Source organism: Hetaerina americana, unplaced genomic scaffold, assembly GCF_022747635.1.
Source record: "Hetaerina americana unplaced genomic scaffold, ioHetAmer1.1.p SCAF_1, whole genome shotgun sequence".
Lineage (NCBI taxonomy): Eukaryota > Metazoa > Arthropoda > Insecta > Odonata > Calopterygidae > Hetaerina > Hetaerina americana.
In genome coordinates, this window is record NW_027286069.1 from 39,644,331 (window position 1) to 39,668,217 (window position 23,887).

The window sequence follows — 23,887 nt, forward strand, 5'->3', positions numbered from 1 at the left end:
CTCCGTATTTTAACAATGTTGACATTTTCATTGATTGTGCCGAAATATGGCATACTGCATGAATTCGAATAGCTTCTAATGCATGTTGATTGCGCTTATTGCGTTAATCAGAAAGTCGGAATGGAAGCAAAGAAGCATATTTAATTGTAGAAGTATGGTCAAGCGTAATGAAATTGAATATAGCATTACATATCCATAGAATGTTCATCATCATCTACCGTAACCAATAGATTACCAATGATAATAATTCTAGAGTAATGTGGTGGATTGTTTAATAGTTTATTATTGTTCAATCTGTTGCATTTTCAATCGCTTTTTGTCAAAAATTTCACGGAGGGTATGGCAAGTTTATGGCCTGCTCATAGCAATTTTACGAATATTCTATCTCACTAGAATACGAATAGAACATGTATGTACTTAAAAATGGTCCCTCCAGTGATGGAAATACACAAACAAATGTGTTTATTTTGTCCAAACTTGTACTTGGGCGGTTAACGTGGGCTGGTGATTCGAAAATGCACCCTCGCTCCCATTGACTCCATGAAGTCTGTTTTATTGCTTCCACCCGGCTGGAAGCCATCGAATCCCGATCGGTCCTGCGTGTCAGGCTTCATATATTGTCTCAAATCGCTCCCAGGGACCTTTCTGATGCTGTCGAACCCGGAGCATAAGTCTGTCATGAACTCGAAATCCTATGTGAATCACGTTGGGTACAATCATTGACCGCGGGAGGAATAATTACAGCCCCTTCTCTAAGAGCAATCTATATTTTCTCCGCCATCGTTATTGACTCGATAATTTTAATATGGATCTTTAAGGATGCAGAGAGAGACCTCTTGTATAATCTCTTTTACCCCGGAACCCTCGTCACTTCTTTCCGGTCGACTCCGATACGGAAGGGTGCCCCTGCACTTCGCAAGTTGCATAACTAGCATTCCCATCGTTCCATTTCGGGGTTGGTGAAGAAAACGGGTGATTTTTAATTACTTTAGGGCACTTCTTCATTTTACTAATGTTATTCATAGCTCCTTGTCATTGCATACTTTATTGCCATTGTTGCAATAATGTATTTTTTCATACGTACTAATCAGTTTCTGAGTCATCTAACATGCCTTGTATTGAGAGTCTCTTAAACCACAATCGCCGTTCACCTTCTCACTCTACAGCTTTCTTTCATACCATTTACTCTTCTCTCATATATCAGCTTGAATCATCAATCAATTATCAATTTTTAAATGCCCTCCGTTCTTTATTGCTCTCCAGTGGTGGCGTAACCCAAGTCAAGGTTTATTTGGGCCGTGCGCCCGAAACAGACCTCGGCACAGCGAAAAGTTAAAGTTTGACATTTATCTCACGTACACATTATGATCTTGAGTGTTCAGAATATGTACGTAGAAATTGGAATATTAAAGCAAATTTGAAGTATATCAATTTCCCGTAAGGGCTCTATGCTGTCTATTGCTGTGAGGACGAGGATAGCTCAGTGAAAAGAGCAAGTTTGCTTTGACTTTGGCCAGAGAGTGAGCGTAGTCATACGAGAGTTTTGAGCAAGTTTGATGTCATGGCATCGGTGAAAGACCAAGCTCGAAGGATGAAACGATGAGAGGAGTAGTATGAAATAGGTGACCAAAATGGTACTGTTGAATATTTTGTGGAGAAAATTGGGGCAAGCAGAGTCGAGTTTGAGGGAAGTGTTTGATGCATCCAAATACTTCTGTTAGTGCCTGGTATATTCTTAATTACGCATTATTCATGCCTAAGAGAGCGGATCTTTAGCTTGGGTTACTATCTCAATGACGACCCTCCCAGTTCCAATAAACTCATTGAACGTATTAAATTCAACACCTTTTTTTCTTTTCTCTATGGTGTACTAACTATTCTGCCAATACTCCTACTTAATTTTCATAAAGTATAGAATATTTACCAGAATTTCGTGAATACACGTATGGAAGACTTGATTTTTCGTGATTATTAATGGTTGAAAAACCCATACTGATTTAAAATGAACATAGCTACTTTTACGGACGTACATTTTAGTTTTAAACAGACTAAAATATAAATAAATTACTGTTTTTAAAAATCATTTGAGAAAAGGTGACTTTATGGAGAAAAAAGGAGAAATTTGCATTAGAATAGGCCTCTTTTGAAATCCAAGACGCATTGCCTTAATGGATGTGGTCGTTTCACGTATAGACCATTGTTTAAGTTGGTGAATACGAGTTGTGACAGTTGATAAACTTCCAAATACTCTTATCATTTTCAGCCCATTTAACACTTGTGATATTTGCTCATATTAGTAATTTATGTAATCTCTCACTTAATCCTATGACTTTCCACTCAAATTTCTGGAGTATAATAGTCGTATTAATGCGCACGATGTGTTCAAATATTTATACTGATACTGTGAGAAGAATACTATTTTAATATTTTAATTCTATGGTAAAACTTAAACAAACATTACCAGTAAAAATATTTAATAATTAAATGTTCGCAAATGTATTTTTTCATTTCATAATGTATTTACCTCCTTGATTTTCTTCGGATTTGTTTGGCCGTGCATTGTAATTTACTCGCTTTTTAGATGTCTCTCTCGTTACCATAAAAAGTTTAACCTGCGTCGTGAGTTTTAAATTTTTATCATATTTTTACATTGAATTAGGTGTATGACAAATTGATTTTCATATTTGATAACCGGAAGTCATGTTTGAATATAAAAATCGGTAGAACATTTTTTTGGTTAGAATCACCATGGTGGTGTTGGGACGGTTCTAAAAGCATGACCTTTCTCATGTTTTTTCATCGACTTCGTATCCCGTGAGGGTGGCCATTTTCAGCGAGGGCGTTCTTGAAGCGCGTTTTCTTTCGATTTGTGTTTGTGATCAATTATTTTTCTCTATCTCTTTCTCGATCTCCCTATCCGGCACGATGTCAGCCCTTGGCTATGAGCCTGACTTCATCTACCCGCTGGAGAACGTGACGATAGCCCAAGGGAGGGACGCCACCTTCACTTGTGTCGTCAACAATTTGGGCGGATACAGGGTGAGTGGAGACGCCGCGCAGGCCAGGGTGTGTACCGATTTCGCCATTCGCCTGTCTCTTACGCCCCCCATCCTTCTCCTCAGCAGCCCCAACCAGCAAAAAAATCCCAATCTCTCTCTTTCTCACTGCTGCAGCACCGTCGCTACACCCACGGGGCACTCTAACTTCTCACCAACCAAGCCCGCTTCACTTATCTCCCTCTCACTTGCACCAATCTTCGAGAGATAGAAAGAGAAGGTAGGGAAGGACAGGGAGAGAGATGTGAAAAAGAGATTTCTTCCTCTCTCTCCCTTCCGGATACTCCTTCTCGGAGCACAGCACTTCTCCGCCCTTAACCCTTCCCACCTCTGCACAACAGCACCACTGTCTCTCAGTCTTTTGTATCTTCTCTCACTGCACTGTTCACCTAGCACTCTGCACTGCTCTTGACTCCCACGATTCTCTTATTACTTATTAACTTCCCCTTCTTCGCCAAATCTTCGCTCGGACCTCTCGCTTGCAGTCGCTTTTGCGCCCCTACCCCTCCCTCCCTTGCCCTTCACCAAATTATTTAGATGCAGTTTCCGCAGCGACGGACGCACGGCTATGGCGAATCCCTCGAAAATCCAGAGTTACCCCAATGGGGGCCGCTCCCTCTGCCGGCTTCGAAAACGGGGTATCTGCGCGGCGTCCCGCCCGTCGGTGACCGAGCCTAGAAAGCTCTCAGCACGCACGCGGAAGAGAAGATCATGGTCATTGTATCGTGTTTTGCTATACACATGCCCGGGGGTCATTGATACCATGGAGTGTGCTATGTTTGGGTCTATTCGTGTTGTTCGCAGTGAGTATTTTTAATCTATATTCATAGACATACCATGGGGGTCCAAAATTTTCTCTTTTGACGTTGATTCACAGCAAATGTATAATGGCCACAAATTTCTCATTGTAGTGTTCAAATTGAGTTTTCAGTGATTTGGAATTTTATACATGTTTTGCCGATGGACACTTTTGGTCATAATTGTGACGATAAATGGCCCCTGGACACAACTTTTAACTCGTCTTATGCTTGGTGAGTTAAAATTAAGTTGGTAAGAACAGTAATTTTGATATGACGTGCATACAAAACAATGAAAACAGTTTAAAATACCACTGAATTATTTAAATTTCAAAATTACCTAAGAAAAGGAAAACTGAAGTGATTTAAAAATTGTATGTACAAAAATAAGCAGGGATATGCAAAAATATATTTTATTCGCCAGTGATTAAGAGCTGCGAAATTATTTCTATTTAACTTAAGGTTTTTGTCCAATGCTTAATATATTTTTATTAAACAATTGAAAACTTGATTGGAAAGCGATAAATATGTCATTCTCATCAAGTGAGGGATTCTTTTATTTAAATAAAAGTTATTCTCCGAAGCTTAGCCAATATTACATCAAACCACTGGGTTCTTGCATGGAAAGTGATCAATATTTCATACTCATTCTGTGGGGGAGACGCTTAATAGCTTTAATTCCCCCATTCGATTAGAATGGGTTCCAAATTGCTCGTGTAAATATTTACTGCCCGTAAATGTTCACAGGATTTGGTGTTGAGCGTGGGAGTGGATTCAGAAATCAGAAACAATTTCAACCCGGCCCCACTGCGACGAGGCCATCAAAATTGATCCATCAGTGAAGGTCATTAATTGGTTGCATATCCCCCAAGGGCGGCGCTTATCCGCCTCATCCTTTGATTTCAACACGGATCACGTGGGTCGAACGAGACCTCCGGAGCGGCGGCATTTCGCCTTCAGACAATTATGCACTCATAGGAGCTCGTGGGGCAAGCCGCCGGCCGCTCCGTCCACCGCGTCCCTCGTCGCGGGCGCTCCGTGACCGCGCCGTCGCAATCGGCATCGTCGCGTGATCTTGTTACTTCGCCGCACGAACCCACCCAACCCCCATCCCCCCATTCATGGCTGTTTCCGACTAGAGAGCACGCACTGTCCACTCTGCACACGCACGCACGCCCGCACTGACCCACGGCACGGAGATTTTGAACGAGGGAGGAAGGGGAATGGGGCTGTGTACAACCACAAGAGGGAATAGGGGCGGTTGGGGGGGGGGGCTGGAGGGAAAGGTTTTGGGAGGGGTGCAGGGAAGTTGTGTCCGGAAATTAATGGGATGGATGTATCAGCTGGGACTGGAGAACTCAGGGGTAATGGCAATGGAATAATGGTTAGCTTACATGAAAAATTTGGCTCTATTCATTCCATTCGTATGGGTTGAGCATTAAAATGTTCAGTGCGGGATAAAAACATTTCCCTTTCATTTACCTCAGTGATATTATGTCAAATCCATTCATTAGTATGTCTATACTAATACAATGTGTGTCATACTATACTGATTTAACAGTGTATCCTTTTTATATAATTTGATTTATAAAAATATTAACCTAAAGAGCGAAACCGAATGGTACATCATACACTTACATACTTTCATACAATAACTACCCCTCAGATATCTCTTTCATTTGACAATTATGGCACATGTAATATTTTATATAATGTCCTTTACATTGATACAAATGTTTAAATGGTCTATTAGGAATATGAAATTAAATTCGTCAGATATAATTCGTAGTTAAATAAAACACCATGTCGTAGCTGACCATGGAGGTTACACATTATGTTACAATTGTTTCATTTTACAATTTATTCAATAATAACATGATAGCGTGAATCGTATATTAAATGAAGAATGAAAGAAATAATGTAAATACAGTTACAACTGCTATCGAGGTGACTTCATATATTGCCTGCTTTCTTTTTTATTGTTGGAATAACGTTCTAATACAACATCTTGTAGGTTCTGAATGAGAGAAATTATTTCCATGTACATATAGTCTCTTTTGCCTCTTGGCTGTAATGAACTAATCCTTAACCATCACAATGCAACTTTCTCGTTAACAAATTTCATCCCCTGATTTTATGAAATTGCATTTGCTGTGTAAATAAAGTTAAAAAATTATTTATTTTGTTATAATGCAACATTATTACCATTTTTCCTCTTTAAATCTATTGTTATCACGTTGAATTCAATCAAAGATTTCTTCGTAGCTATCTCCATTGCCTTATCGATTTTTTAAGTTAACATCTAATAATAACGGCTACTATTGCTAACATTCTTGCTAATATTTTAAATATAATTTTGAGATAAAAATTTTAATAATATTTTGAAAGTGAATTTAAAAGTACTTCTTTCCAACATGAACAAAAGTAAATATTAAGACATAAAAGTGAATAAAAACTTTTAAGACCAAGAGATAACAGCTACCCTAGACATTAATACCTATTAAACCAACCTTAAATTCATTTTCATTAACATAAGCTCATGTCTGACTTTTCTCCACTCTTTTGTTCTACTTCCCCTTAATCCATCTTTCGTCTCTTTCTTTCTCCCTTTCCCCCCTTCTCCCTCGGACGTTATTTGCATTATAGTCAGTGGCATTACTTTTGGAAGGAAACTGTTCATACTGCATGCGTTTTCCAAGATGCACCATCAGAAATAAGCATGTGTTCCTAAACATTATTATAAAAGTCACAAAGAGTTTATTTCTGTGATTTCTTTGTTCCCGAATCTCAGTTGTTTGTACACTTGAACGTTCCTTCTTCCAACTTTGTAACTGACAAGGCACATTTGCACTCACTTCCTGCACCTTCTATCACCTGTTATGTGTATATGTGCACCATTATAGTGGCTATAATAGAATTAGTTTAACCGGTACCTAACGTTATACGGCTATATGGCAGAAATGATGACATAATTACATTCTTGATTCTTAAAATATTTCAATCTTTGGAATGAGTAAACGGCACGTGCTTCCGTATTAGGAGTATTGTGTCGTAAATCCCATACTATTAATCTTCTGTTGATGGACATTGGTTTGTGGAATGCAACATGGAATTTAGGAGTGGTAATTGTATTACTTGATAATAGTTGATTAAGAATTTTTAAGGATTATTTTATATTCACCAACTGGAAGTGTTTATGGATTAACGTTGCAATAAGTCTCGCAAGCTCATTTATGTATTACAATTATTTTTACTCCTGAATAATAATTTTTATTATAGAGTGTACTTAAGTTGTTAATATTAGTATTTGTAAGTGGTCGATTTGTGCAAAGTGGTTGATATTTACTGTGCTAGAAGGGAACCATGCATTTTCAGATTCAGCTTTCAGGTCTGATGGTCAACTGCATTGTATTCGCCGAATAATGAAGCATAAATAAATATTGAATGCATGTATCTGTAGATGAAATCCTCTCTCGCCTATCTTGGATCTATAATTATGAATGAAGAAATATGAATGTCCAAAAAACACAATTATATGCCCTTTATAAATTAAAAAGTTAAACCGTTACAGATATTTTATTTCGAAAGGCGGAGATAAATGCTTTCTACGACATCTATGATTACATATTGGTTCGGTATTAATGTATTGAAGATGGAGCTCTTTCATCTGCCAAAAAATTATATACGAAGGCGAAATCATCCTGAACTGGTTATTGACTCCTGCCTGATAGTGCGTAGTACCGATGAATAGATGTAATAGAAGTTTCAAAATATTAATTATGCATTCGTTCAACATGACACATTTTATCTGAGAAAATTTGGATTTCAAAAAGGTTTGGTGTTAATGACGATGAGGACCATTCATCAAACTGCACTACTGTCGTGACTCAAAATCGTGTCAATTCGAAAGTTGTGTTTTTTTCCGGAACGAATGAGATTTAAGAGTTATATTCCCTCCTGGCTATTACGGAATGCAGTCAGGTATGCTTTGATGTATCTATCGGCAGCACTGAGCATAAACTGTAGGTTTTAGATGGCAGCTTTTGGCGATAGAATTTTCATCTTTGTTCGTTCTCTGTGCCAAGAGTCGTCTACGGAAAGTAATTTGACCGAAAGGAATTCAGTGATTTGACCAGAAAATTTCTGTTACCAAATACGCTGTAGATAGATTTTATCCAAGGATAATTTCACAAAATAAAGCGGAAAGGTAGGAAAAGGATGGCAAAGGGCTCTAAAAAATAAAAAAAAGGACTCGAGCGAATCAAAAACCGAAATGGTGCCATAGAATGAAAAAGTAATCTACGTGAGTTGAGAAGGACTCGCCGAACGGAGCGCCTTGCCGGAAAAGGTGAGCAAGTGATGGGAGATCAGAGGAAGATTACAAGAAATGAACAACCGATATGTGATTGGAAGGGCCGAGTGGTGTGTGTCGGCAGGTGACAGGAGCGATGCCGTGGAGCGGGCGTGTGAGGCGGATAGGTATGGGGAGATTGGTCGGTCGCCTTCGCGTAGCATCTCGGAGATAAGAGTGAGCGATATGGAATAAAAAAGGAGAGAATTTTTATAAAGAGAAGACGACGGCGTAGGGGAAGCGTGCGCCTCTCTCTCCTCTTTTCCCCTTACCTCCCTCACGAAACCCCCAATCTATTTTTTTCCCTTTTCATCAGTACATCACCTCTTTTCATTCGGCATAGTTCCCATCTCCAGATCGGAGGACCCAGCGAGCTTTTATGTCCTCCCCCTTGTCCAAAAATTTTCATTTGCCTTAATTTTCCCAATTTTCAAATTTATTCTTTCCCCTCAATTTTGCTTGATATTATTATTTGTTTTTTACTATTATTTATGTGCAAGTAATTTTGCGAGGGGAAAACCATGGCCGTTTCCTAAGTTTTACCACATTTATAGCTTATACGTAGCTTCATGTTATTTTTACAAACATAGGCCATTTTTTGTTCAAATGAAAAAAGAATTCTAAATTTAATGAGTCGTTACAGTCCCTGTCCAAGATATATTATTATACTACTTATTGTTAAATATTTTATGCCCACGACTTCAGTCATTCCTTTCTAGTTACTATGGCTGGGAAATGAAAAGTTATTATGCCTCATTGTTAACGGAACCAATATTACCCTAATACAGCTTTTGATTAATTCTTTTACTGGAGAAGTATTTTTTGCAGGATAAACTGAAGTTATTCCGTATTACAGACTTGTATTTAAAGTACTCAATGTCAATCTAATGCTCTTCTTTCCCCTCCTACGTTGTACCTTATGAAGAATACATATATTATTCCTTAAAATATTACCGTTAGATGATCTCTCTGTATATATATTTAGTCACCTTTCATGGACTGTTGATTAATCCAAATGGGATTAATTTCGGATTCACAGGAATGATAAAATTAATTTTTCCAACTTAATCCAATAAAAGGCATCTTCAATATCGACTTGTTACTGATCCTGTGCCTCGGTACCCATTGCACCAGTCCTTCATCACTCCACGCATATCTTGCATACCAATTTCCTTACGTTTTCCCGTTCGACCACCCATCGCTCTCTCTCTCCCTTCCACCCACTCCATCCACTCCTCTCCGACCCTCGCGCCCGCCCTAAGGAGTAGTTGCGATGGTGGGTTGCTGGCGAAGGAGGCCAAACCACCGGGCAGTTCTCCGGCTTTCTTCCTCCGCATGAGGTAGTAGTCGCATGAAGTTTGCTGATCAAAAGCGCCCGAAGAGAGATCAGACGGGCCGTCCAAGTAATCCACGTCTCAAAGAGATTTCAATCCACCCACCTACCCCACTCCTCCGCCAGGGTCTCCCTCCATTCGCTCCCCCGCCCCGCCGACCCTAAACCCTTGCGTCCCTTCCTCCCCTTACCCATCCCCCTACCCTATCCCATCAGCTTCCCATTTTCCCGCCTTCCACTCTCCCTCCCCCTTCCCCTCCCTACTCGCCGCCGTCCGGGCCTCCTTTAATCTCATCAGCAAACTTCTTACCCGGAATCTCGCTCTCAATCCTCTCCCGACCCATTCGCAATCCAAGTGTCCCCATGTCCCCTCTCTCGACCCCTCGAACTCCTCGTCTCCTCGTACCCCCTCTACGTTATCTCATCCCTCCCTCTCCGCCTTTTCCATTTCTCTTCTTCCTTTTTCTTTATTCCTCCCTCTCCCATCGCTCTCCCCTCTTTTCCGTTCGCCCAGCACCCATTTTCAATGAGTCCCGCTGCCCACTCCCCATGCTCTCAGCACCGCCCCCCACGCTTTTCGAGAGCAAAGGACTCCTCTTCAATATTCTTGGGAGCCACTGTTTCACTTTTTTCCCTTCCCTTTTACGTTATACCTCCCTCCACCACGACGTCTCCCATGCTCCCCCTACCACCGCCATCCCTTCTTACTTATCCCTCCCGTCTCCCTGACCGTCCCCACCCCCTATCTTCATCCCCCCATGGTTCTTACGCAGTTCGAACCCTTCCCTCCGCGTCCATTTTGGCGTTCCTCCTCCTCGCCTTCCCACACCTCTCCGTCCCACCGCCACCTGCTCCTCTTCTTTAACTCCCTACCGTTGCCTCTAGCTCCCTTCCCGCTCTTCTATTTCTACCTCGGATTCCGACTTCCCACACAAAGTATCTCCCGACATTCATCATCCCTCTCAGTGCCGCCCCCGGCACCCACTCCCACAGAAACCTGCCCGCCTCAGTCCCGAGCTGACCACCCTGCCCATTCCACTTTTCCATCGCCACCCCCACCCAAACCATTCAATCCACGACCCGTCTCGTCCCTTTCTCCACCCAACCATCTCGCCTCAGGCAACCAGATCAACAAACCCTCCAACCCCTCTCCACCTATTTTACTTCCTTCGGCACCCCCAAGTCCCCAAATTGTGCCACACGCCTCCTCCTCTCTGTATCAGCCTACCCACCCTCCAAATCCTCGACGCCCGTCTCTTCTTTCCTCCGGTACTGCTTCCAAATTTCCTCTCCCGCCCTCTGTTCAATCTGCTCTCTTCGCCAAATCCTTATATTTTCATGCTCATTCCCTCTCGCTCTCTCTACCCGTACCCAGTTTCAGATGTACTGTATCTTCAGGAAACAGGCATGGGCATTCCTATTTTATCCACTCTCCTGCTGGCCTTCCCTTCCCAATGCTCTTCGTCCGAATTTCGTGCGGAATCATATACTTTCTTTCACGCTCTATCGTTCACGGGACTGATAAATAACCACGTATGTAATAGGCTTCGTCAAAATTTTAAACCGGGTTGGCTGAATGAGACGAAGGAGGATTGGATGAATTGTATGGCTGGATGCACCTCCGTCTTCTCTAGAAACACAAGGAGTATTCTGAGGAGGTAGGTAGCCTATCGGTGCAGCCATCTTCCCTCTCGACACCGTTCTTATCTGATCCCGTGACGATGTCTTTATTTCTTAACCTAAGTTCCTTCCTTTCTATCCCCCCTTCATTTCATCTCACCCTATTTTTAGAGTCTATTTCTTTGATAAGAGACGCTCCATTAAAGGATACACCTTCCTTCTCGCATAACTAAAATACCATTTCCAGTAACATCCCCTACCACCACTTTCTCTTACTACTCCAACGTGCTCTTTTATTCCTACCCACCGATCCTGTTTCTTTTCGCTTATTTCCTCTAATATCCCGCTACCACCATTTTGTTCTTACAAAACCCAGATCGGAAATTTGTTATACCAGATTGACCTAGTAATAGACGTCATACCAAAAGTAAATATGCTTATTAATTTGGTATTTCGCATTTCTTATTGATCAGCAGTTATTCCTCTTGTATCTTTACTCTATTCTCGACTTCCAACATAATGCAATACTTTATTTGTTCTTTCGTCATCATAATGGAATCAGAATGGTATTTTTACAGTAGACTTTTACAGTAGTAATTTGCTGTACCGAGGGTTAACAATCTAAGTTTACTCTTATACGTACAAATGTGTAAAGCATTTGGGTCTTTTCACGAGATGTTTTTACGAAATGGGATAGTTAAAATAAATGTATTTAAGAACAAATCTTTTTACATTAGACCTGTATAATCAAGGCGTCCAAAAGATGTCCAAAAGGCTGCTAATGAAAAATAAAATCGTAAAATAATACTCAAATAAAATTTTTCTCCACCACTGAATATCTTGTGAGTTTATATTTACCTTCCTATACTGTGCTCAAAGAATATTTTCCTTGCATATTGCTAGTCTCATTTATGTTATTCCATCGTTCCTATTCTTTCTTTTTGACCTTTTGCGCCTCACATTTTCTTTTTCCTTTTCACCCCCCTTATGCTATTGGTCAAGTAGGAATCCTAGAATGGGCGTTATGGGATTTGAAGTATTTGGCTAGTTGACTTACGTAATGCTGCTTCTAAAATTAAGATGCGTGAATCCAACTTCTAATACAATCGATTTTTTTCATCTAATTTGTTGATTGCCTAGTTTCCTTGAGTCTTTACGCAAAACGGCTGGAGGCTACAATAGCATATTGCACAATTGTTTTTAATACACAAGTGTTCTGCGCCCTTGATTCTAATAGCATTCATGTTTCATATCTATCTCTCTTTTATCATCTCCATATACTCGTAAAATTAGATCTAAAGTTTAAATTTTTAAACTATAGTGAAAGTAGCGTCACCCATTTCTCCTGCTGATCATGAGAACTTAAGAGTTTAATTCCAGGAGTTAATTTAGTTCATAATAAGTTTATGAGTATGCCCTTCCACATCGGAATGTATACTTCTTACGATGGAGTATTTGAGCTGGATTGGACTGTTGAGTGATTTGAACCAGGCCGTGGAAACTTCAGAAAATCTAATTGGTAATCTTCCGTACTCTGCGCTGAGTAATTTTTATTTTTAATGATTAAGGATTAAATGTGAAAAAGGGGACCAACTAGTTTAAATCTCTTCCCTAAAAAAAGGGTATTGGGAGGAGTAGGGGTTGAGAAAAGAGCCTCTATGAATAATTCCACCTTCTGTCCATTTGCCTTACACCATCCATCCCTCTTCTCTCTTCCACGTGCCCACCCCGCCCACATAAACCCTCTCTTCCTGGAATCTTCCTCCCATTCACAACGCTGGCCACCTGAACGTTCATCCCTCCCATTTCCCACGGGCCACCACCCGCTGACGACGAATGCCACAGACGTCGATCCAAAACTGGACTAGATAGGGATTCCTTGTCCTTTGCCATTTCTTCCGTCCCACTTCCCCTCCTCTTTCTCTTAAAGGCCGTGGAAAGCGTTCGGTTCTTCGGTGTCGGATGAAATGCTCGTCCCATGATTTCCCCCGCCCCGCTCATCTCTTCCTATCGCTCCCGTCTCTTTCGTCCCACTGCCTTACTTCTCTTTGCGTGTATACAACCACAGAATAAATCCGCGACTGCCGTCTATTCTCCCCTTTCTCCCTTCTTCCACTCACTCCCTGGCTAAACTCAGGGTAATTCTGTCCGTTGGAATAGGTGAGCAAAGTAAAGGGCGTCGCGGAATAGACTCCGGGGGCGGATTCACGCCAACTACTTCCCCCACCCGTGAGTGCACGACCCCATTAGTTCGCGGCCGTGATGGCGTAGGTTGTTTTGAGATCATTTCACGACATTAAGCGGAACACGGGTTTCATTAGCGCAACGGCTGTTCTTACGGTGGGATTTCTAAGCGCTGATATCCGTCTGGTGATAGTGATGCTTTTTGCGCAGTCTATGCAATACAACTGTGCTACGTACGATCGTGCTCTTGAGTATCGCCGTTTAAAGGGCAACGTTGGCTAAAAAAGTGATTGTAGCAATTTTGTATTTCGTGGTATTCTTGCAGCTTAAATGTCAATTACAAACATTTCGTGTGCATGTACTTAAAAATCGCATTTTCATGGCTACTTTTTTCTCCAAAAATCTTCTTTGTTTTATACAGATTATACTTGATGCCCATATAATCTCGCTTTTCCTTTGTGCCCAATAGGATCTCTCGAGTTTATACATGAAATTGGTGTCAACATGAATATCATAAGAAGAAATTTAATTCTCCATTGCATTTAAGCGCTGCATACTCTTCGGTGTAATCTGTTCCACCTCATTTTATTTAAAGGTGCCCACTTATGAATCCTTCTGCAAAGATTTGTGTACGTTTAAATTTGTCAGTGACACACTTTTACTTCTCAAATCTAAATTTAAATGTCTATATTTAAGCCCAAGAGACATCGTCTGACTACGTTTTTTATTGAAATATGAGACTTTCATTCATAGTTTAAAGTGTTTTTTGTGCTAGCGATCATTTGTCGACAATACTTCTTGTACACCATTAAGTGATGAGATTTCTGTAGATTTTCTATCCATAAATAACTAAATAGATGATTCGTTAATGACGCATGAATGTGGTAGGATTATAATAAAACGATCGTATTGAAGACAAAGTTAATCATGTCAAAACTTTTAAAAGGCTTCAATGCGTGAGCTTATATTTGTTTGTTTTAATTCTCAAATCTCCTTTGCGAAATTAAGTCAATTCTTAATAAGATCCTTCTATGCTTCTTGTTATTGGCTATAGGAATTAACCTTATTTCACACTCAAAGCCAATAGCTCACACGTCTTCTTTTCTTCAACCTTTTATTTGTTTTTAGCCTCAGGTTTGATTTTCAAAGCATCAAGACGCATCAGATTTATCATTTTTACTGACTCAACCTTAGGGATTTAATTATAAGATTTTAATATGGGTGATTTACAAAGAGAATTCACAACGAATGCATTCAATTTCATCTTAAATCTTGAATATGAAATTTAAATACCATTTATTTAAGTGAAACCTAACCGATAAAAATCTGATTCATTGCCATTGTGATTTCCATAGTTTCAATTTTCAGGGAAAAGGTTAAAATATTGCTCATACCATTGCATAGTAATTGAAATGAACTTCTGCCCTCACCAATTATGTGTGCTTTGCTGATACCCTCCTTAAACTTTTGATAACTAAGTACATTTCTTGATCCCTGTGTCTTTTTTGGGCGAAAATACCCAACGGACCGGCTCCTGAGCTGATATATAAATTTAAAAAAATATGCATAATTCGCAATAACCGCGCATCAAGCTCCCTTAAGAGTTTTAGATTGCATTTTGCGCTATGGTAATATAATCACAGTCCAATGGGCAACCTTCCTCCGCCTTTCAGCAAGGGAATTAGCTTTACCTTGACGCCTACCATAAGTAGCTTGTTACGCTTCGACTGAGTGGGGCCAATATGCGTACTAGGCCTCGGGGAGATGGCGAAGGAGATAGAGGGCAAGTCGGGAGGAGGGATGAAGTCACTAACCATTCTAAGGCATCGTCCTCTCTCTCCGTTTGCTCCTCCCGGGAGGTTACGGAGAAGGGATGGGAAGCGGGGAAAAGGGCTAGGAGGTTGGTAACCTCTCCTCGCTCCACACCATGCCCATCAAGTTTGAAGGGGCGGGCCCTGCTCAAAGCCCTCTTTGTTCCTCGCTTCCCACTTGTTAAATTAACACAACTTGAGAGCCACAGAGTTGGCCCAGGTATTAAGGGGGCCGCGGAGGCTATGAAGTGAAGCCATGGAGCACGTGTTAAAGTCCTCCCACCCGCGATCCCCTTTCCCTCCCGCACCTCTTCCCTGTCCGGGGAAACCGCCCCCGACGGTCCCTTCCCTGACTGTCCGTCTGACTCTCGGTTTTCCTATCCCCGCAACCTCACCATTCCTATCCAGGCCTACACCGGTGGGGCGATGCAGCTTACGCCGGGGGCCGTATCCGCCGAAACTCTTGAGTTTCCACGGACTTACCTCACAACGGCCATCATCCCCGTGGTACATCGCGAATGCCATTGCTTGATGGCTTCCGCTGATTATGGATCGATATCACCTATGTTTTGCTTATTGTGATGTGCTAAAATTCAGGTATCGTGCCGAGTGCCAACGGATTCCTAAAGTTACTTCTCTCTTGATCTAAAAACTTAGATGACTCTCTTCAATTGCAACTTAAGAGTTTGATTTGACGTCAGTCCATCGGTCTTTTATAAACTCGCAGGGAACAAAATTATAATACCGACAGCACGAATTGAGACCAGAGAGAAAAAAAAATCCATAACTACGAAATTGTTATCTTACTTCCCATAAATGTGTACTGCCATTAATTGATTTCTTGATTTTAGATGTAACTATTTTATATAGTATCAAGCAGAGGCTTGAAAAAATTGCAATTGGTTCATGGGTTTTAAATTAGGTGAGCGGGAGTGTATATGGAGAATTAATGACAGTGAGTGATCTCTATTCAGCAATGAGCAGCACTCGCCGCCGAAGATGTCAAAAGAAAAACATATGCATATATTCATTACCGTGTTGAAGAGATACACACATGGGAAAGTTTGTTAAAGAAATTTAAGGCAAGGCTACACAGAAGACAAAGAAGTGAACCTGGTGGTGGAGAGGTGGAGAACTGGTTAGAATTGAGACAGGGTATCTTAGGATTTTGTTGAGGTTAGGGAAATAAATGGTAGGAGATGGAGCTAGGTAATGAAGTTACTCGTAGAGCTGCGCGAGATGAGATGGGAAGACAACAGGGACTATTGGATTGATTATAATAGGGTAATAAATGGTCTGTATAAAAATACCGGGAAAAGTTTCCGAAACACAGATTTGGTTCAGAAATGCTCTGGTACAATGCTCCGAAATTCTTCAAAGTACATCCCTTTAGCGTCGACATACTTTTGCCGGCGGCCTTTTAACGACTCGAAGGCTCCCTGGTAGGTGAATGCCGAAAGGCACCTAAGGTAACGCGTGCTAGCTTCTTTAACGGTACTCATGGTCCCATGGTGGTGTCCTCATAGGGAGAATTTAACTTTTGGGAATAGGTAATAGTGCTGGTGCCAAGTCGGAACTATAAGGGGGTCGGGGGATCGTTGCGACAGATACGAGTCTTTGCAAGCAGACACTCGACTCTGCTCTTGGTCGTTCGTCAAGACCTTCGGGACCCGTTTAGCGCAGGTCTTTGGCATCGCCAAATTTTCAGTGATAATGGTGTGTACTGTCATCTTATCAATGTCAATGCAATCTGCGATCATGCGCACACTAAACTGACTGTCTGCATTCAGCACTTAGTGCACACGTCAGGTACAAATTGTTACCAATACTTTTTATACAAACCTTGCATACAATTATCGGAAGTGAGCCAGTAAAGGGTGGCAGTATCACGCGTAGTCACCATCCAGATGGTGAGTGATGGAATATAATTAGCATAATTATAAGCGGGGACGAGGAACTTGGTTATTCATTTGGATAAATTAAGCAAAAATGTCAACCATTAAAATTTCTTTATTCCATAATCCATCCATAGCCATAATTATCAGGATTAAAGAAATATCAATTTTGGAAATTGCAATCAATTTATCCATATAACTGATACATTAAAAGTCCACCTAAATCTCCAGAAGTAAATCATTATTCATGTCTTCATACCAACAAGTCAATAGGGAGGACGAAATAGATAGCTTATACGTTCAACAATAGTAAATAATTTAGGATGATCCTAAGAACCATAATTTATTTATATGGCGCTTGTTTTGTTGTTGTTGGCAAAGCAAGAGATAGGAATAAGGGCACACTGGTTTAGAAGCAAGGAATGAGCGCGGGGAGTAAGTAAGAAAGTTCTGCAGGAGTCAGGGTTTCCTCTAAAAGAACTTACACGCGGAAAGTGCCTAAAGAAAAATTGTAACACATCAGGAAAGAGATATCGAAAGTCATGAACGTAACTATTTTAACAAGAAATGGGAAAAGGACAGGCTTAACGTTAATTATTGCGAAATAGTTACGAAAATAGTTGTTAGAAGAAAATGGGAAAATGTTAGCATAGGTAAAAGGTAGTGCAAGGAAATAAATAATAAACTAGTAGGGCGAAATAAGCTTGATTGGGGGCGCATTGTGAGATTATGAGAGTTTAAAGAGCATGGGTGAAATGGGTGCCTTGTACAGGAAGGTTAAAGAAGTAGCAGGAAGGAAGAAGGGAAAATGCGTCCACTCTGTTACTTATATGGTAAGAAAATTAGTGTGAGCTGATTTTCTTACCGTATATGTAACAGAATTGAATCAGGTTTCGTCTTGTTTTCCGAGGTTAACAAATGTAAGAGTGTACTGTCTGCGTTCATTTTAATCCTCCCATAACCAGCTGTTTCCAAATAAAAATAGGTGTTCTCAGTGAAAGAGAGCGTTTTTCTAATTTAAAATGCGGCATTTAGGAAAGATAAATTAATATTGCTGATTCGATAAATTTCTGTTACGCACAGTAAATAGAAAAATGATTTACTTTTTTGACAGCTTCTAGGGTCAGTTCCAAATATTTCTTATACTATATTTGGCTAATATTTTAGCTATGTCTTCTCAAGAGAAACACTTTCAATCGATTTTAATCGTGGATAACAGCTTAGCAAAGTGCGTGTAAAGTAACTTTACTCTTTTAATCATATAATGTAGTTGTAATTCGAGTTATATTTTTTCGACAAAAAATCTCTTAAATAAAAGAAAATTATCAAGTTTGTGTTTTTCGATCATTATAGATGGCAGAAATTACCTAATACTTTGTAGAATTTATGTCGTAGGTGATTCTGGTAGAAAAAATAGTACCAATCATAAATTTTCTATCATAGCGGGTAAAAATTTCCGGAATTGCATTTCACCTTGCCCAAAGAACAAACTGGCTCTAGAACTTCGGAAGATGATATAGACATTTTGGTATGGCTCTTATCTTTAGTTGGTAATTCCTGTTGCAACATGACAGTTATATTATCGGTGTTTAAATTCATTGCTCAAGGTAAATTTATTTTGGAAAATATTCTTAGGCGAATTCGGGAAAATAAAATAAACTCATGAAGTTTATCAGATGGCATTTTACCGAAAATACTTCCAAAAGATTGCAAAATATTTACAATTCTTATATTTAGCGGTTATGGGAGGTTTGATGTTAAACCAGTGTGAATTAATGAATTAGGTTGTGGGTTTAAAATATGAGTATAAAAAAATGTTTATCTCGTTAATTTCAATGGTAAGGGTCAACTCTCACACACATAAAACCTACTGAACATCAAAAATAGCTTCAAAAACCAATCTCTCTTGTTCTGGTACGTCTTGTCTTGGTTTACCTAAATGACCCGAACAATATTGAGCAGGCAATCAAGAACAGGTCTTTTGATAACTTTCCGGGAAGAAAAAATAAACGGTTTTATACTCCGAACGGGGATTGCGTTCCCGGTATTTTCATTTAATACTCTAACTAGCTCACACGGAACTTCTTTATTCTGACTCAGCTTCACGAGAATAGAATACCAGTTCCGTCTTAATATTTCTTCTTTCTTAATTTTCTACCGTCTCCGGTATTTTTGCTCTGCCGTCAAAAGCATATGCGAGTACCGACCCCCAACGTGCATCTCCCATCTCCCCCTAGGCCGCTCTCCCTTTCCACTCGTTGGGTGGTCCATCTGGGCCTGCCACTCTGCCGCCCCATTCTCCCACCTCACTCATTTCCCCTCGGACAACCTCCACTAATTCACTCTCGCTCCCAACCCTCTTGTCCCCCTCGATCCTCCTCCCACCCTCCTATTCCCCTCTCTCTCTTTTTATCCACATCGACCATCCCAAATTCAAAATTCCTCCATCTCGTCCCTCTCCCTCCACCGCCGTCCCCCCACTTGCCTTCTTTTCCACCACTCACTCCATCACTTTGCATTTCCTATTCACCAACTTGATCCTCACGCCGCCTCACTTCGACCATGCTACCCTCCCCATCCTAACACCCCACCACCACCACCGCAGTTCCTTTTGCCTTCGCTCTTCTCTGTTTTTCTCTGCCCTCTGCCCTCTATTTATCTTTCGTGTCACAATTAGCATTATCAATATTAATTTTCCCAAAATGGTCGTGGAGAAAAGTTTTGCTATAATGGACATGAGGTTAAAAAGTATTAGTATTAGAAATTCACCAAATTTCGAAGTTACTCGCTGTGAGCTGTAAAATATGTCTCAACATCGTGGCTATTCATATTTTATTATTTAAACTGCTTTGTTTGAAATGTACTGTATTCACAAAAAATTGGCGTTTGAGATTCCATCATTAAGATTAAAAATTGGAGATAAAATCTATTAGAGTAACTTTGTTTCTATTTTATCTAAAAATAACTGTTCCGAAAATGTATTAATATTTTAGACTTTTTATCAAAAATTATTTTCTGATTCAATGATGCATTTCATTGCAATTTGTGTAAAATTGTTAATTGAAAAGTTATTTTAATGTTTTGGGAGTATCAGATGAAATTCCATCGGCCACTGGGCAATTAGCAAAGAAAGAGCGTAAACCAGGATCACAACGTCACTATACCCTTCTTGAAAAATAAATGCATTTCACAATACTAGTGAAGACCATGTTTGGGATGTGAATTATACTTTTTGACACCATCAACTGTTAAGTGCAGGAGCGCTACTTTTTTTGTCAGCTCCGGAGAAAAGTAAACGTATCATGACTCACTACGTAGATGAATAATTCATTGAAGAACATGTCATTTTGAGTATGTAAGTTATAAATCCAATGCAAATATATATTATATTTTTGATTCCATAGAAAAAGTATCATTTGAGAAATTATTAAAATTTATTCAATTTTGGTTCAATTCTATAAGAAGTCATTTCAGCGTTTCTACGAATTAAACCCCGAGTTACCGAGGTCAATCGTGATTAACATTTTTCCAGTCAGTGAAATTCTGCTATTCCAATTGTCTCTTCATATCTTCTCAAATAGTTGTCATAAACTTAATGTCTATTTATTTTAGTCATTCACTAGGGGAAATCATCAACATAAGTTAATAACATTTTCAAAAATAATACACATTATATTTTTCATAGCCAATTTTAGCTGATTTAATCTTTCTAGGTCGAGAAAAAAGAAATAATTCAAATATATTCAAAGTCTTCAATTTGTCAATTTCGGGTCTAAAAAAGTTTTTCTCGAACACCCGATAGCTATTTGACAGTTATAGAAAACTCACAAAATCCGTGTCACATTTCTTGTTGCTCTAAACTTGAACAAATTTTGGAAATGTGTGATTCATTGCACGCCTATGCAATTGCATTCGATTAGCTGGCAGGGTCGGTGTTTTACAATTATATTCCATTGGGCTCCGATGAACAAATCACTAGCTGTCAATTTGTTTCATTTTGTAAAAAATATGAAATATAAAATTAATCATTGTGGATAATTGGGTCAAAACGCCGGACCTGAGTTTTTTATTTCTATTTATTTTTCATTTGGAATATGTATGCGATGATAACCAAAGCTGAAAGTTTATATAAGATATTACTAGTTGTAAATATACCTCCTCTTGATGAATGAATATCATGTTTGTGTCCACTTCCTTATCTTGCAATTGAGAGGGTTTCCCGTCGTCCTTCTCAAAAGTGTTTTAGACACCTGACGTGAAAATAGTGATTAAGTGTGTATTTTTTTACGGCGCGAATACTTGGTATTGGAGGCAATGTAATAGGCGTAGATTAGTGGTTATTACGATGTAGGCGTGAAAAAAGATGGGGAAGGTGAAATGCAAGAATAAGTAAATAAGCGAAGTGCTAGTCAAAGTGGGGGAGAAAGGAATGTACTTAGGAGGAATCCAATGGAGAGAGATATGCGGATTTAACGCATTTTGCTGGGAGATAGAATGCTGACGACTATAATAGATGAGGAGTGTTAGACAGACGAGGTAAAGGAGGAAGAGGTATGCTGGTCTGAACTAAATGAGACAAAGTATGCAGGATTGAATTAGGATTTATTGTAACGTAGGGTCACGTTGTTTCGGGTCGGTTGAGACTTAGTAATATTGCGATGATTCGTCCGTGTTAATTATAAACATAAATTAAGGTTGAATACAATAATGTTAATATAATAAATATGTAAATCGTTTATAATTTCTGATGTGAATATGGGCTGAGAAATCTATATTTTTGTTTGCTTTGGAATATTTCTTTTCGCATCACTAGCTTTCAATCTGAAGGTTATTTGAGTCATCCAACTTTTTGCATTCCTTTCCTTCAAGGAAGCTTATATCGTTCGATAATTCCATAAATAATATTTCTTAATTTATTTAACTGCCTTTTCATGAGTACGTGAAGAATAAGAGTTGCACTAACAATCAACAGAGCGCATTAATTGCCATAAGTAATCGTTTTCCACTTGCGATTTTGAATGGCATTCTTGAATATCCAGTGAGAATTGCCGTAAATCATTAATTTCATCCATCTTTTTTGGCTCACGATAAATGCCTGCCATGTGTATTTTAGGCTTTTACAGTATTTATGACTTAGCTGTTTATCTTCTCTTCATCTCCATTAAAATTCACCTGCATAAGCAGTCCATCGCTTTTTTACCAAAGCAACAGAAATTTTCTGCTGTTTGTGGTAATGGTAAATTCGCCAAAGATCGGTCGGAAATTTTAAGTCTTGATTCCTTGCTTTGATAATGGATGCGCTTTTAGGTAAAAAAAAACAAAATTTTGAGTACTAGTAGTTGCATATGTATCAGCGTCATGAGTTCATTCTCGGTTTGAATTCTCAAAGTAAGGTAAACCTACGGGTTGCTGGAAATAAATAAGTAACGATGAATAGCAAAAGTAAATTAAAAAAAATGAAAAGCACACTACCTTTACTTTTTAATAATCATTGTCTAGTAATCTAAAACCTTGTTCAATATCAAATTTTGAAATATTCAGTAAAATTGAGCCAGAAAGGGTAAATAATGTATTGTGTTTTGGCATTATTTAAAATTATTTTGCGTGCTGCTTGTGAAAGATACTGTTGGTTTCAGTGAAACTGTTCCTATGTCGAAACCAGTTAATAAAATCCTTACAAACTGTAACGTTTCAGAGAGCTTTTTTACGGTGTGTGTTAACGGTAGCATCTGAATTAAACTGCAGCAAATCACTTTGTCATTAAGAAATTCAATTCTGTTCAGCCTTTTTTACTGCCTGCTTGTTAGCGTAGCCTAATTTTACTTGACAAGAAATTTAATTTTGACTTCATTTTCAATCTTCTGAAGATTTAGATAGCAAATAGTCGTGAAAAAATATACACAAATTATTCTTTGAGAAAACATAGGTTAATTAAAAATCAAGCAAAACTTTTAGCTTTATGTACGTACGCTGGTTCAACTGATCAACAAAATGAACACAAGCAGATTGCAAATCATTTTTATGAGAAGTTCATTTTTGATTGGAAACCATTTCAATAAGTCAATATAATATTCAGCTAAATATAAGGAACTATTGAAATATTAAATAAGCAGTCACGCTTGGATAACGCCAGGGGTGAGAGAAATTGGCTGCATAATCAAAATTCAAGAATAAACTCTTCCAAGTGTGTCTTACATAGCTTTTCAGTTACACCTAAAGTGTAATGTTAATTTTAGGGATAAAATATGCCGAATTTTGAAAATGTATTGATAATAGGTCCACTGTATAATACAATTTATTTTAGTGACTACAAGGAATTGAAATTTTACTGATGATTGTTAGCGTGCTGATTTATTTCTTTATTAATACAGATCTGAAAACTAAGTCTTTATAACGGTTCGCTATATATTAGCATTTCCAATTAGCACACAGTATTCATAGCTAATAAATCAGGCTTATCATTAAAAAAAACACTCTTCCATTTAAGAAACATTTTCTATTAGCTTAAAGCAAACTACAGGGCAATATCATCTCTTCAAAGCTGATTCAAAGTGTGGAAAAGCTGTATCTTATTTTTTTATACATATACTGATTTTCAGGGTGAGGTACGATAAACGTATACAGGTTCAAAAATAAATTCTATCCCAAAATTAATTTTCAGTCGCAAAATTTTGCGTTTGAATTTAAATATTAAATTAAAGCAAAACATATTTTTATAAATTAGGTATTAAATTAAAAAGTTTGGATTTAAAGAATTTGTTTAAAGTGTTACTGCAGCAATCGATGCATTTTTTATTTTGTCGCCCAAACAAATGTTTTAGGCTAGTTTAAAAGCGGGAA

The 23,887-nt window shown here is 39.0% G+C and overlaps 1 protein-coding gene across 1 annotated transcript in view; it reads left to right on the top strand.

Annotated features, from left to right (window-relative positions):
- Positions 1–23,887, top strand: part of LOC139697436 (lachesin-like) — a 319,784-nt gene that overhangs the window by 116,323 nt on the left and 179,574 nt on the right. The window contains exon 2 of the mRNA XM_071596149.1: positions 2,933–3,039. Coding sequence (XP_071452250.1) covers positions 2,933–3,039 — 107 coding nt within the window. The remainder of the gene's footprint in view (positions 1–2,932; positions 3,040–23,887) is intronic.